The 15599-nt window shown below is 37.2% G+C and overlaps 1 protein-coding gene across 1 annotated transcript in view; it reads right to left on the bottom strand.

Moving 5' to 3' along the window:
• Positions 1–15599, bottom strand: part of LOC104411748 (dynein heavy chain 5, axonemal-like) — a gene marked incomplete at its 3' end in the record, with an annotated part of 119776 nt that overhangs the window by 90689 nt on the left and 13488 nt on the right. The window contains exons 11-20 of the mRNA XM_010022239.1: positions 14348–14446; positions 13235–13416; positions 10831–10950; positions 9933–10134; positions 7307–7402; positions 6720–6893; positions 6537–6626; positions 5682–5837; positions 4598–4737; positions 2800–2951 (exon numbers count right to left, since the gene is read on the bottom strand). Coding sequence (XP_010020541.1) covers positions 2800–2951; positions 4598–4737; positions 5682–5837; positions 6537–6626; positions 6720–6893; positions 7307–7402; positions 9933–10134; positions 10831–10950; positions 13235–13416; positions 14348–14446 — 1411 coding nt within the window. The remainder of the gene's footprint in view (positions 1–2799; positions 2952–4597; positions 4738–5681; positions 5838–6536; positions 6627–6719; positions 6894–7306; positions 7403–9932; positions 10135–10830; positions 10951–13234; positions 13417–14347; positions 14447–15599) is intronic.

Below are 15599 nucleotides of genomic sequence, written 5' to 3' on the forward strand. Positions count from 1 at the left end.
TCCAGTACTTTTGTATTTGTAATTAACTTACAAATTCACTGGCTAAAATTCCCTCACCCAAGATTACATACTGGTTAAACCACTAGGTTTCTTCTTTCATGCTTATGATCTAACTTACTTAGAAAAGAGATATACTGAGTGCTTTTAACAGATGTGTTGATTAAAGTAAAGGTAAAAATGACAGTTCCTGACTAGACTGGATAAATTCTTTCCCTGTCTTTCATACTTTTCATTGCAAAAAAGAAAAGTGTCACCTGAAACCCTTTGTTTTTCTATTTGTTATTACCAGACAGCATCATTTGACTCACCAATATTCCTTAGTGTATGTAGAAAGAAATCACTATAGTATCTAAGCCACAGCAGTATGACAGTGATGTGCAACTCCTGTTGCTTTAAGTGGAAAATATATTTATTCCTATTAGGAAATGAATGAGCTTGTCTTTGTTATTAACTAAAATGGACAAATAATCCAACCCATTCCTTAGTGCTACTATTATTTTAAATATATAAAACAGGTAGTCCTAAATCTATTTTTTCACGTTGTCTCCTGAGTTTTAGTTTAGAAGGTAACCATGGACCCCCATACTTCTACATATTACAATGGAAATAAGGCACTAAAGACATTAAAAGCTCATGTATAGTGAGTTCAGCATGTCACTGGCAGGTCAGAGTTACTTTGCATGCACTGAACCAGTGGCTAGATTGTGAGTGTCCAGCATACATTCTGGGCATGTTAGACATGGCACATTTTCAAAAAAATATGATGCATACACTCAAGAAAAGCATTCCTTTCCGGGGGTGATTCACTTTCAGCTGCAGCAGCAGGAAACAGGAGATAGCCCTGATACTCTTGCTGCATAATCTCTATCTTGTCAAAAAAGGCCCATTCCCATAAAAGCAAATGCTGATCCAAAGAACTATTTAAACCCAAATTATACCTATTCAGATACTTAACACAGTGCAGAGAGTACCTGAATGAATAAATAAATAAATAATATTGTAAAGACTTTCTTTACACTCTGTTACTAAACTATCCAAACCAAACACAAAAATTCATTTTAGAGCTACAAACCAAACATAAAAACCCCAACTGCCATTGGATTTTTGTGCTTTGCTCAAGCAAAGGTCAAGCAAAACTGAAACATGACTAGCCCCGCCTTAAGCACTGTGCACCAGTGCCACATGGCAGTCACAAATCAGCTGCATGAACCCCTGCCCCATTTCACTTTCAGATACAGGTTGCATCTGTTCCTGTTTGTCTGGTTGCTTTTCATTTTGAAGAAGAAAAGTGAAAGCCTAACATCAGTCTACCTCAACTAAAATCTGATTTACAGGCATAAGGTATTATTTTCTCATGGAACCGCAACATAAAAGTCTTGCTGATGGTTTTACATATGTCCGTTTCAATGACACTTTTATAATAGTTAATCAATTTCATGCTGTATTCGATAGGGACAAGCTTGTATCTTACTGGTTCTGTGGAAAAAGCTCAATGCATAATTGGGGATTATAAGATAAAGTTTTCTTAAAAAAAATTAAGACTTGGGCAAAAATCATCAAATATTATATATCTCTTACTAATTTCAACCTTGAATTTTGACATGTCACTTTTAGGGTGTTCAGCCTAAGTTGTGAAGATTTTCCTATAGAAAAGAAAAGACATTATTAAAGCACCTCATGTCCATTCTCTTCTCTCAGATTCTTGTAGCAGTTGGGCTATAATTATCTACCTAACAAGAAACACATTTTTCACAGAAAAATGAGAACAGAATGCAGACAGAGAAGAGCTCCTAACTTTTTCATTGTTAGGTGACTTGGAAAAAGATCATCAGACTGATAGTGATAGGGGAAAAAGAAGTAAAAAATGCATGACAATTTTAGAAGAGAGATGTGACAGCTTAAGCTCAGTAAATGAAAATGCATTCAATTCAAAAATGGAACTGCAACACAAGTCTTATTAATATGATGCAAAGTTACTCACTGAACTTCGCAATACAACTCCAAAGTCAAGGCTCTACAGCCTCTCCCACCATCAAAGCACAGTACGGCTGACAGCGAAATATGACAAACCATTTACTTAGCTACACAGCTGTACATTAACTAATTTAGTGACTTCACTATACTCTCAGCAACTGAGTTTGTAATGCCTCAATTGAGAGGTGGAGGGGAGGGATGGAGCAAAAGCTCCTTTTAAAACACTAATTATTTTCCAAAAGTGAGGAGCCAGAAAGCCCCTTTCTTAAAAGAAAAAAAAAAAAAGGAAAAAAGAAAAAAGAGGGATAACTGTTGTATTGGGCTTACACTTTTTAGCACCAAAGCACTTATTCTCTCACTGCGCTCCTCACCGACTCACTTCAATACAGTGACCAATAATGTTTAGTATGATTAACAAATTCTAACAAATTTCAAGAAACTGATTCTACAGTGATTTTGCTTCCACTTTATCATAAGACTAGAAAAAAGGTGGGTTGTTTATGTGGGAGGACATAAGAGTGGTTAAAGGGGCACCACCAGGGAGGTCAAAAAAGGATATGCCTGGTAAAGCATATGACTTAACAAGGTTTACTGACAGCTGTCAAACAGCCCTGGCTTGATCACCACATTTTAGAGCAGGACATAAACACACACCCACCATTGTCACCTTACTCATATCTGACTTATTCCATAGTCAGGAGGGAGGGGTGTGGCATGTTTTTCTCTTGAATAGATGAAGTGCTTTTCCTAAAACTGACAAGGAAGTATTTGGCAGGTACTGACTAACAACATCAACAGTTCACCACCTCTTTTCCTACTACATACATTTGTCGATGTTCAAAGAAGTCCATGACAGCTGCATCAGGCCCAGAGTAAGGGCATCCTCAACTTGTCCTATGAATGGTTTCATCAGTGGTTTCAGCATAACAGGAATCCCATTCAGACACTCTTTGTAATTGGTCAACAGATTCTGGAGTCTGAAAGACATGAACATGTTTATAATGGGCTTAATTCAGACACTTGAAACATACAGAAGTTTGGACATACTTTCTTTTAATAAGACTTGCAAGTTCTGACCCCATGTTACAAATGAGAACTCTTCCTAGCTCAAATTAAGCCTCTTCTCCCCGCTAACAGCAGAATCAGACTGGGGAAATAAGTACCTCCAGTAAATTGACTGTGATCAATTTAGAGAAACTTTCTTCTACAAAAAAATAATTCAAACAGCCAAACAAACAACAAAAAAACAAACAACCCAGGAAACTGAAAACATGGTGGTTTTGTTCCCTTCTTCCTATCTCACAAGATATGGCATGAAATGACACTGCTTGTAAGAAAAGCTAGATTCAAACCACTTAAGACACCAAATCCCAAGGAAAAAGAGGACAAATTCTGAATCAAGACTTACCAATATAATTCCATGAAAATGGAGCTACACAATAAAGCTGTATAAACAAGAACTAGAAGCAAAACCAACTCAGAAGTCAGATACATAATGAGTTCCTTACAAGAACTTCTGCAAAAAAAGTAATAGCTGTGTCCTGTGCCAGATTAAAAACATGACTTTAAACATCATTGTTACAAATCGTATACTGAGATAGCCCATTCACAATATACTGAGAACTGTTTTTCCAGTGTTACTTAAGCAAAAATCTCCTCTCTGAATATTCCTTCTTTGCCTGGGAAGTCAGACTGAAGTCTTTTTTAGAGCTGATAGTAAGTTTGGGTTTATTTTGTATTGCAAACATTTTCTGTACTTTTTTGTTTCTCATCCCAACAGTTGGGATGTTGCTTTTGAGAGGACTGTAGCACACAGAGACTGCCTCGCACATTGCAAATTTTAGTTTATTTTGTCCTAAAACACTCCACAGATAATTAATGAAAAATGCCATGTTGTAAGAGATAAAGACTGACAGCTTTAAAAATAGAAAAAGGGACAAGGGGTTGCGTTGAAGTGTTCGTGTAAGTCTTTGAACTTTGTCCCTTTTTATCCACTTCCATTAAAAAACTATCTAAAGAACACTCCTCACAAAGGATGACTTTTGTAAGACCTATCATCCTTGCTTAGAGAGTTCACAATTAATAATCAGCATCCCTGAGAATGAAAATAACACTTCCAGCACAGAATTGGACTGTTACAAGAAGCAGAAAAAAAATAAAATCAACAAAAGTTATTTCAGATATTCAACATGAGAAAGCATATTATAACTTAGGTGATGTATTATCTATACAAATGTTTGGGTTGTGCCTTAATCAAGTGGTAAATTCCAGCTTTTTTTTTTTTCTAACAGAGGAAAGCTTTTGATGTTAAATGTAATATTTTGGAGTGTAATCCCTATGTTACAGTGCATAGATGCCTTAGCAATACCTAGTTGATCCACTCACAGAGCAGATGTTGCAGTAACAAAAGCATGCAGGTGTTTTCTGGGAATGAGATGTTTCTTGAGATAAGAACAATTGCATGTTACCAATATTACTATGGAAATGCAGGGGAAAGCAATTAAATTTTAATTAAACTCCATCAAAAAGAAAAGTTATAATAAACCAAAACCATATGCAACAGACTCAAAGCTAGGGATTCCCTTTTGCAGGTGAGAATCAAATCCAAAAAGTGTTCACTCACTCCATTTGATGTCTTTTAATCTGTTCTTCCTCTGCACACAAGCCAAGAACAACATCTGGAACTTCAAAATGCAATTTTTTCAGGTATTTTGTTTCATAAAGGACTTCCAGGACCACTGGGTCCAAGTTTACAAGTAATTCCTTCATTTAACAGTACAGGGGAGGAATAAAGAAAGAGAAAATAAGGCAAGCATTTAGTGGTTACATGTAGTGTGATATAAGTGATGCAGGTAACCAGAGAAGATTTTTAAAAGAGATACCCATGTTTCTACACAGATCTTCATCCTCCTCTACAAATACCTGGATTTTCCAAGGTATTAACCAACCAATATCTTACACTGATTTCAATTTCTTGTGACTCCTTCACTGTTCCCTGACTTGGCTCATGTAACTTCATAAGTTTAATTCTGGTTTTGCAGAACAGAGCTAATTTTCCTTTTCATCTCAGTTTCTCCATTGGTAGACTGGGGAAAAATGTTGTGAAGGTTAATCCCTGTACACTTTTCAGGGCACTATACGCTATTAAGACACTAAATAAATTTGAAAACCAGATTCTAGTTATCCATTATGGAATCACTAGTTAAAAAAATGCCACATTTTAACCATAACTTATCTGCACTACAGCAGAAGTAGCAATCTGTGAAGCAAGAATGGTAAGATTTTCTGTCTCAACAAGGAGTTTTGAAAGCAAATTAATTAACGATTGCAATAGCCTCAAGACAGTGACACTGACAACTGATCTAATTAAAAATTTTTTCCTTAACCAAAATTTTTGTTAACATAGAAAATAAAACATGGAGTGAGATCTAAAAAGATATAGATAAGAAAACAATAGTTAATGTATTTGCTGGGTACTGCCTTTTATATTCCCTGAATGAGGCAGGAGCCTTATGAAGAAGAGATAGGATGAAATCTGTACCATAAACAAACACAAAAAGGTAAAAAACATGCCCAATTCAAGTAGGTCATTTTTTAAGCCTATTAAAATTATTTTAATGCTATGTGAGTCTAGCCATGACATGATTAAAGTAGCACATGCAATACTAAACATTGCAGCAGTAATACAGAGAATAAATCATGTGTACCTTGGTTTCTAGGTGCCTGACAAGTAAGGAAGCACGCAGAGCATTTCTAGCCTGGTCAGCAAACCTGCACCAGGCCCTATGATAAATAAGTTCGAATTCCAAAAGAACTGAAGCCATTTTATTGTAGCTTTTCACAGCCTTTTTCATTTCCAGTGTCTGCAATTCAAGGGGGGGGGTAGGGGGGGAAAGCAAGCAAACACAATTTAACCAATTCAAGGAGTCTAACATTGTAGAATTGCCCTCCACTAGGATCTTCCTCATTGTCAATAGGAAAACAAAACAAATAGAAAGCTTTAAATTATGCTATTTTAGAAATAAGGTAAGACACAGAAATACAGAAATATATTGAGAAATTCAATTACTAAGAAGTATTTAACTGCTCTAACCAACATAACTCTTTTCCTGATTTTTCCTCCCAGTCTTGCCCATAAAACAAAGTTTATACTATAACCTGTAGAGGGATGGATGTCCCATTTCATGAAGTTTGCTAGTGACTGGGGTTAAATACCTCCGTCCTCTTCATTACAGAACACAGCAGACAAAAGGCTCTAAACTTAGGTACGTGGCCAACAGTGATACTACCAGGATTAACATGGGTCAAGCCCCAGAATGGACAAAAGCACCAGCCTAAGTCATCAGCCCAATGTCTCAACAGAAGTAACTGTCCTGAGCCACAGAATAATAATTCTACAAGAAGGAATTCGAATCCTGGAGAAAACACTAACACTCATCCCGTTGCATGAGCTTGAATACAAGTTGCTAGAAAAGTGAGCGTAGGAGTATAAAAATAAATCATTTATCTGTTAGTAACATGCTTGAAAGCTTAGTATAAATCCTCCTCTGCTAATTTCCAACCTTCAGAAGTGTGGTTTTCTTTTTAAGGACTCTCATTGGATGGTCAATTTTTCTGTATAACTGCTGAGCCCACATAATCTTCCCTGTTACCTAAAACACAGAAGATATGAGGTTACATTTCCATTAACTTAAAAATCATCAAGAAGCAAAATCCTTTTTCTCTCTGATTTATTGCTTCCTTACTGGTGGCATATTACGTGGTATAGGTGGATTTTCTTTTTGTTTCTGGTAGAGTTTTTGAACAAACTCTATGTCTTGGCTGTACTGCTGAAGGACAATGATATACTTCTCATTAAGGTCAATATGATCTTCTCCTATTTGTTCAAGCTTCAGCAGAAGTCCCAGCATCTGTTCAGTCTAAAAAGGAGAATGGATCATTTGCCACAGAAGATGTTAATAGTTCAGGAAGTCATTGTTCATAAACTGTTCTCCTTTATTTTTTTTTTAATTTAGAATATAAAGTATGTAAGTCTGTAAGTTGTTTTCTAAGAAACATAGAAGACTTCCAGACAAGTTAGTGAAATAAGGCTATAAAATTGGCATGGGAAGATGGAACATAAAACTAGCACCAAGCAATAACGAACATTATCTTCCAGCACTTCTGCAAGTAACTTTTAGAACACTTGCAATAGGCAACTTGCAAGCCAACATTATCTCAGGCAGCCACCAGCATAGAACACCAACAGCAATGAAGGAGTTCAGTAGGAGCTGTGGGTACTCAGCCTTTCTGAGCATCAGAACAAGGGGTTTGCATTTGTAACATTACTTACAGTTACAGTCTTTTCAAACCAAGAATCCACAAATTCTTGTATGGACTCGTACAATGCTGAAATTTGGTTCTTAAATTCAAGGTAATCTTTTTCAAACTAGAAAAGGGTAAAAGAGAAAAAAAAAAATCATCTGTAGTGTTGCTTTCACTTCATAAATATTTTTTTTCCCCTGAAGTTTCTGGGGAATTTGCTTTGTCTGCCCAGTACATGTGTTCAGCACTGAATTAAAGAGGTCAGGGACAACGCGAGTACCAAAGGCATTTATATTCTAAGCAAAGCAATAAGTGTTAAGTTATCTTGTTAAAGCCTCACCTTCAGGAACACAAAGGAGCACAGAGGTACACGGACAAGCAGAGGAAATCTGATAACCTGAGAGCACACTCACCAGCTACTCCCAGAACTGCCACAGGGAGGGCGCTCAGCTCAACGTCCAGGTATGAAACCCATCAAGATGAGCAAACTGGCAGGCTCTCTAGAGCACCTTACAGACTAAGGGAGCTTATTGCCTAGGAGGCAAGGGACTCATTACAGTTTACCAGGGAAGAGAGAGGGACTAAACAGAACATATGAGACATAAGGGAAGAAGGAAAGACAGGGATCAATGTGATTTGTGGGAGGAGCAAGTGTGGAAAAATGGAGGCATGTTGGGATAAAAAGGAGTTGGTCACATGTGAACAGGTTGCTGGCCAGTACGCTTGTCTGGCTGTGCCCTGCAGCTCACCAGCAATCTGTCTTGTCTTCTTACTTATCTCCATTTCTAACCATCTGCATGGGTGAAAGGATTCTCTCTTCCATAAGCATCCCCAAGCAGTGTAGAAAACTTGGATCAAAGCAACCAGAAACACTGCAGCATGTGCATATTGTGTGAGTGAGTGTCTCACATATAACGGCTAAAGAATACCAAACCAGATTAGGCAGCAAATGGGACAAAGGCTTGGGAACCAAATGTTGAAGCAGCTGTAAGTCTAGGCTGGATATTAAGGAGACCACAGCAGTCTAATAAGAGTTGGCTACCAGAGGGACCAGGAGGCCAAGCCAGCTACCAGAGAGATAGCAAGATCTGAAGGTCATCTACTGATAAGGTTATAAGCCTGAACCAGCTACAGGAAAGAACTGTTTGCATGTGTGTCTGTCTCTGTGTGCCAGTAACCAGGACAGCAGGAGGATCTGGGGGTCAGGTAAAAGATAAACCGTTTGCCTAAGACCAGTTACTGGAGAGACCCATAGTGCATGTTTCTGTGCGTGTGTGTGTGTACCGGTCTGCATATCAGCAACTGAAATGGGGCTGGGGACCTTGGGGGCAGGGAGAGGGCAGGGGTTAAGTCCAGGAACTGGGGATACCTGGGTATCCAGGGGCCAGCTTTTGGGTAGGCTGAGTGTGTAAGACCAGCTAACAGGCTTTCCTCCTCAGGCTCAGCCAGAGATCTACAAGATGAGACCATTAATACTGTTTGTAATTGTATGATTACTGTGTTTTCAGTTTGTGTTGAGCTGTGTGGCCAGACCTGTGTATAAATATCTTGTGTATATGCATGCACACTCACCTATTGGGAATTACATGCCCAGCCTCGCAGCTGAGTGGAGCTGGGGACATGGAACTGCAACAGCCTCACCTCTATTGGGCTACCAAATTTGGCAGCTCCTACTAGAAGTAATTTGGGTATTTATCTGTAATACTTCTTCTTAAAAGTCCAAAACACTGGAGATCTACAAAAAGAGTGCAAGCTTCCCCTCAAAGAAAGCATTCCATAAGCTTGGGAAGATAGTGCATAATATATATTGCTCTAACAACTTAGGTGTAGAAAAGCCACGCGATTTTTAAATACCTCCAAATGCCAGTTAACAGTAAATGTTTTCTTTCAGAAAAGAGCCACACAGCAAGTTTTATAGAAACATAAGCCATCCACCAGTTATAAGAAAGCCAAAGGTACCCTAGACTTAAATGCTTAAAGGAAAGTTCCTGACAGTTGCAAGCTACAGTGTAGGAAAGCAGAAGGAAGGCAACACTTCTAGAACTTGTATTGTGAGGCTATTAATCCTGCAAAGCAAGCAGGCTACACCTCAAAAAAAAAAGAAAAAAAAAAGCAGCTCAATTGCAGCATGTACAGGATGTATTAAAACGTGAGTCTGAAGAATCTGAAAAGCTGCTTTAGTTTTTACCAACAAGCTCAGCGCTGGGGGGAGATACCATTCACTTCTCCCTCTGAAATGTTTGTTTAAGTGTCTTTACCACCTTTACTATAATACTGCCTTTACTGTTCCACTAAGTATGTTCAGTTACACTGACTAACTCTTGCAATTAGATAAACTATTTAACTCATCTGCCTGAATTAGTTTTCGGTCTGCAGTTCAAAACATATGCATCTCAAAACAAACAAGTTTAGGAAGAGTTTTTTGTAGCATTACCAATCACACAAAACCTAGTTTATCAAAAATTAACAAAAACATTTGAAATAAAAGTCAAATTTACCCAAACACTTTAAAATTGTATTACAAGATATGAAAGTATTATTATTACAGCAAAATACCATATGCCTTGTTATAAAATTTAATCGTCTTTGCATAACTCCAATGAAAAGCACAGAATTAAGAGAGTCATTGTCAGAAAAATGCTAAATGTATGTACCTCTTTTTTCCTGTGATCCAGAACATCGTACTGTTTGGATTTGGTATTTGTAGCAATGCTGTGGTAATGAGTAGTGATCTCTTCAATACCTTCGATTTTTATATGCTGGAGTTTTAAAAGGCTTTCCATAATATTGCTCATATCTGAAATCTTCTCCAAACGTTTGCAGAATGTATCAAATTTTCCAAATATGTAGTTTTCACTAACATGAAAAAAGGCAGCAGAGGGATTATTATGCAAATCTGTTTGCAACAGATCTTTCTATTTTCCCTATGTATCTCTATTCCCTTATATATTCTGCCAGAACTACTACCAAGTTTCACATGAAAATATCTATGCTGTATTAATTACAAGTCAAGTAAAAACCTATTAAAGGTAATGTGTATAAACCAGAAAATGCTTAATCCTTTTATATGTTAACTAAAAGCTTTTACCACATTTCAAAGGAATTACTCATTTAAATAAGACATTTGTAAACATGACTGTACAATACTAAGAAATGCCCCATGATTTAAATTCCAGTACAGTTAAAACTCCACTTGGCATTGTGACAGATAGCCCAGCACAAAGCTGACTAAATTCCCATGGAGACTTTTCACTTACATTCATGACTCAAATTTGTTAGGATTTCAGACTATATATAAACATATATATTAAATTAACACATGCATAAAGGCATAAAGTCCCCTGAAGTCCCCTTGGACATCTGCTAAATCAACAAGTGACTGGCAAAAACCTGTCACTGGTTTATTCCTGAGTAAAAAAACCCAAACCTCTGCAAACTCATGTTCTGATTATAATAACTAGTATATTTTAACTGAGTATTTAGCTTTTTTGCTAGCCACCAGATATAATGACATTTCATTTATATGATTCAATACTAGAGTGACTTATTTACCTGAAATCAAATTGCCTCTCACTTGGATTTTCCTTCAGCTCCTCCCTAATTCTCCGAAAGGATGTTTGGTACTGTTCTTTGAGGGAAATGCATTGTTGTATTCTCTTTAGCAATTCTTGCCTGAGGAAGAAAATACAGAAGACACAAAATCATCCTAAGGAGGTCTTTGAAAGAGTATAAGTAAAAATAAAACATTTCAGTCAGATATGCAACTTTGGAAAATAAGAACACAGAATTATATATTACCTGAAAAACATTCAAAATATGAGCATTACATGTAAAGGGTTTTTTTATTAGATTTGTTATCTGGATTGGACATTATTGGTTTAGGATTTACTGTCATCAAACCAAAATGTTCACAGCATAGTACAGAAGGGATTTACACCAGGTCAACCTGGACCACTGAATGCCTGCAGTTCAGCAATTTCTCATCTTCTGTGAACTGGGTATTTCTGATGGGTTTTCATTCATTTGTTTCTTTGGTTTTTCTAATCAGACAAGACTGGAGAGGTATTTTTCCAGACTGCAGTAAGCATGAGGAAAGTCTTGTTTCTTAATAAGATACAGCAGGAAGATAGTGGTTCCTAAGGCCACGGATCTTATACACAGTTGTTCATTAACCCCGAGGTACTACTGTAGATGAGATACATAGATGAGGCATGGAAATCGGCCTTAAAGCATTTACGCAAGGCTATTGCTTCACTTTGGCTTTGTCTTTCATCTTCCAAAAGATCACTGGGAATTCAAATGATAGTCAAACTTTATAGATTGAAACCACTAACCGGAACAGAAAGAAACTTTTGCAGGAACTGCAGCAGCAAATAAGTAAATGAGAAGAATGTCTCAAAATTAAAGTCAGCTAGAATAAACAAATAAAAAAATCTATTCTGTTTTTATTTACCTAAATTGTTTAGAATAAACACAGCCAGTATTTAATTGATTACGGGTTGTTTCTGAAAACTTCCCTTTACCTACACCAGAATACAGGAGGAATCCAAATTATTTGTCAAATTTACTTTTATGTCTCCTAGCCTATTACCTCAGTGTCACCTCTGACTTGGCTGGAATTTAAGCACAGGCATCCTGACTATGTCTTGATGAAGCTTATAACACCTTTTCCTCCTCACCTCGGTAACTATAATCTTGCTCCAATTACAAAAAAGAGGCTATTCCAATCGTTACTTTTCTAGTAGATAACTTGAGATGTCATGCTCATCTTAACCCCTCTCTGTGGTTCCCCCTTTTCTTTTGCAAGAAAATAATTGACTTGTTCTTATAGTATGTGTTCTTCCTAAGCTCTCTCCAGTCAACTTCTCATCCTTCAGACACACTTATTCTGCCAGTGACATCAGCATTCACCATTCACTTGTTAAATTTCATACAAACACTTCTGCGCTTCCACTTATGCTGTAGGTAGCACTTGGGAGCGGCTCCTTGCAAGTAGCCATACAGCATCCCTTCCTGAAATGCTTCCTTTAGTTCTCCCGGCAGCGATGCCTAATAAAACATACAAGGGCATCACAGGGTTTGCTGAAAACACTGTCATTCCGGCTGACCAGCAGTCCCTGATTGCTGTTTTTATTCCATCCCTCTTTCCTCCACTCATCTCACTGTTAGCTTCTTATGTTTCAGATTGCAAGCTCTTATGTTTTAGATTGCAAGCTTTTTAGAGATGAGGCAAAATTTTTGTTCATTTTATGTACATGGCCTAACATTTGCTGAAAATCAGGGGCTCTTGCAATACTGGTAGCTGTAACAAGAATAGAAAATAAGAACAAAACTAGGCTTCAGCATTTCTAACTAGCAAACTTACAGTAAAACTAGTGGTTTTATTAATTTAAGGTACCTCATTGGCACCATTTACACCCCTCGTGTGTTTGCTCTACAGCATTCTCCACAGAATACTCAAAAAATACTAGTCTGAGTCCCATCCTATCACCCACATACCTTGCTCCAAACAGAATCACAACTGAAATGTGATTCTGGTCCTGGTATATATTGTCCCTTTCCTCAAACTGACTTTCCTGTCCACTAAAAGCAAACTATAAGTCTTAGATGGAACTTTGCCAACCTGTTCTTGGAGCTTCTTTATGACGAACCTTAGCTCCCAGTCCTAATTGCTCAAGTGTGTTTTGATCAGAAGAAAGCCATGGGGACAAAATATTGAGTGTCATATACTGATACACATTACTTGCTTTTCAGTAACAGTTTTGTCACAAAACACGGTCAATTTAGTTTTGTAGAGTACTTAATTCTACATAAAATGAGTACTCGGTGCCTGGAATCAGTGCCTGGTAGGAGGACAAGGGGCTACTTAAATTCAACTTCTAATAATCTTCATGATGATCTGTAATTTTACTTCTAGTGTTAACAAAAGAAGATGAAATTATTAAAATTCCATTACCTGTCCAGATCCCAGATTTTTGAAACACCTTCACATAGATATGTCTTGCATGTATTAATCATTTGATTAGTGATTTTAAGAAGAAGAGATGTCATGCACTCTGACGTGTTATAGTATAGTGATGTACAGTAGATCATACAGACAGTATTCATTAAACTGGGTATGTATTCCATCATTGTTACCTACAACAGGAAGAAAATAGGAAAATTAGCAATTGAAATGTCCTAAAAATCAACACAACAGAAAATATGAGAGCTCTGGGAATACGTTTGCCAGTGGATAAACATCTTTTTGATTGTAACACATTGCTCTTGCAGATATGTCGTTATGAACTGGACCATCCCATTCATTTGTAGGAGCCTAACACACTATGACCAAGATTAAAAAATAGGAAATGGGTAATGAATAAATGAATAGGTCTTCTTCCAGAATGAGACTTTCCAGAGGAAAAACAGAGGCTATACTCTCTTTGGCAATGGCCTTCAGTATACGAAGGTGCTGTAGTCTGCTTTTGTAAAGGAATATGCTACCTGAGGAAAAGAAGTCATACACTGCTGCAAAAAGAGTTGGTAAGCTGTAGGAAGATCAAGAAGAAGAAAGTTGGCTTTTGCTCATTTTGCCTAGATCTGTACAGAAGAGAGATGCAGAAGGGAGAGGCAAGGCAACAATTACCTTTCTTTTACTGAGGATACTGAACTACAGAGTTTTCTGTCCCACAGAAATGCATGCAAGCCAGATGTACTGAGAACCCAGAACAAAAGACAGTGACTGGTCTAGAAAAGGATAAACGAAGTACGGTATCTTAGTCAAGCCCAATATGGCAGAACTGTGAATAATTGCAGGAGAAAAGTGGTGTAAAATAGCACATTGGATTCAAACAGAGTTCAAGCTTTGAAACCAGTATTTAGAAAAATTGTAAGCAGCTGGATTATGTGTGAATCTTATGCATAAAATCTGTAATCACAATTCACTAATGCCAAGGGAGCTAAGCTGTCTGCTAATCATTAAGCATCACAGTTAAATATTGAAAGGAGAAATAACTTTCTTTCAGCAGCAAAAGCCTTTACTTTCTTTTCTGAATTTCACATGAAGTGCCTTTAGAGAACTACTTACAGGTGAAGCTTTGGCAAGTGGACTAAAAAATTTATCCAATGTATATAAATATCTCACATTGTCTTTAGCTTCATTGGCAGCGATTGTTATACTGCCATCCTGAAGGGAGAAAAAATAAAGAGAATTAATACTGCTAAAATACACTGAACAGGTTCTTGCTTTTTGCAGTGCATGCTACCACATGACTGTGATTCCATCTTGCAAACATTTTCTCATATAAGTGCTCCCAAATAAGCCATTTCTTCTTTACATAAGAAACAACCACTTCTGCATGCAAAAATTGGTAAGATCTACCAGGAAATCAGCAACATTTTGTGTAATTCCTTAGTTAGATCCCCAAAGTTTTTCTTTCCTGATGGAAGTACAACAGTGGTTTTGATAATCTGACTTACCCTTTAGAATGGTTTCAGCATGGTACCATTCTACAGAACTTAGACAAGAACCCTAAAATGCACCAGCATGTTTCCCATTCTTTTTTTTAATAAAAACTTGTCAGGGAAAATGCATTCACAATTAATGCCTGTATATCCTTCTGTTCATGACAGCTGTAACTATCCAGTACTTAGAAGGCAATGCTGTAGGAAGAAAGAAATGTAGTTCATCATACTTGGCTTGGCATCAGAGTACTGGCACTCTCATCTAAATTCCATTTATCATGAACGTCTGCAGATATGTTAAGCACAAAATCAAAAACTCAGTAAGGTGACACTGTTTTCCTGGTCTACTATCAAAACAGTAGAATACCTTTCTAAGCGCTAGAAGATCTGCATTCCACATTTAGGGGGGTCTGACTAGCTGTACATGGCCTACATCTTATTTTCTGGCTTGTCTACAATTTTGACTGATAAGTTTACATTACAGATACCTACTTATCTGAAGCAGCAGTCATGCTACAAAAAGCCAGCTGTCAATAATAGTAAAAGCAGTATGATGAACCTTCAGACATTTCTAGAATTTGCCTGCACAGGGTACAGCATGAGGGAGACACAAAAATGTTGCATTGCTCCATTGCTTTACTTTTGCACAACCATTCCACCCACTACGATAATGAAAGGTGCATTACAGAAGCACTGACTTCAGGTTATCTATTTAACTTCAGAATCATTCGTATTGTATGTTTTAACAAATGGATAATAAACTGCAGGACAAAACCAGCATGAACACTCAAAACTATGTTTAGCATTGTGTTCAGTTTTGTGTGTATTACAAATACAATACTGTATTCATTTAGAACTTTTAATAAAACATAGCA

This window comes from Nestor notabilis, unplaced genomic scaffold (genome assembly GCF_000696875.1).
Source record: "Nestor notabilis isolate BGI_N333 unplaced genomic scaffold, ASM69687v1 scaffold7659, whole genome shotgun sequence".
In the NCBI taxonomy this organism is placed as follows: Eukaryota; Metazoa; Chordata; class Aves; order Psittaciformes; family Psittacidae; genus Nestor; species Nestor notabilis.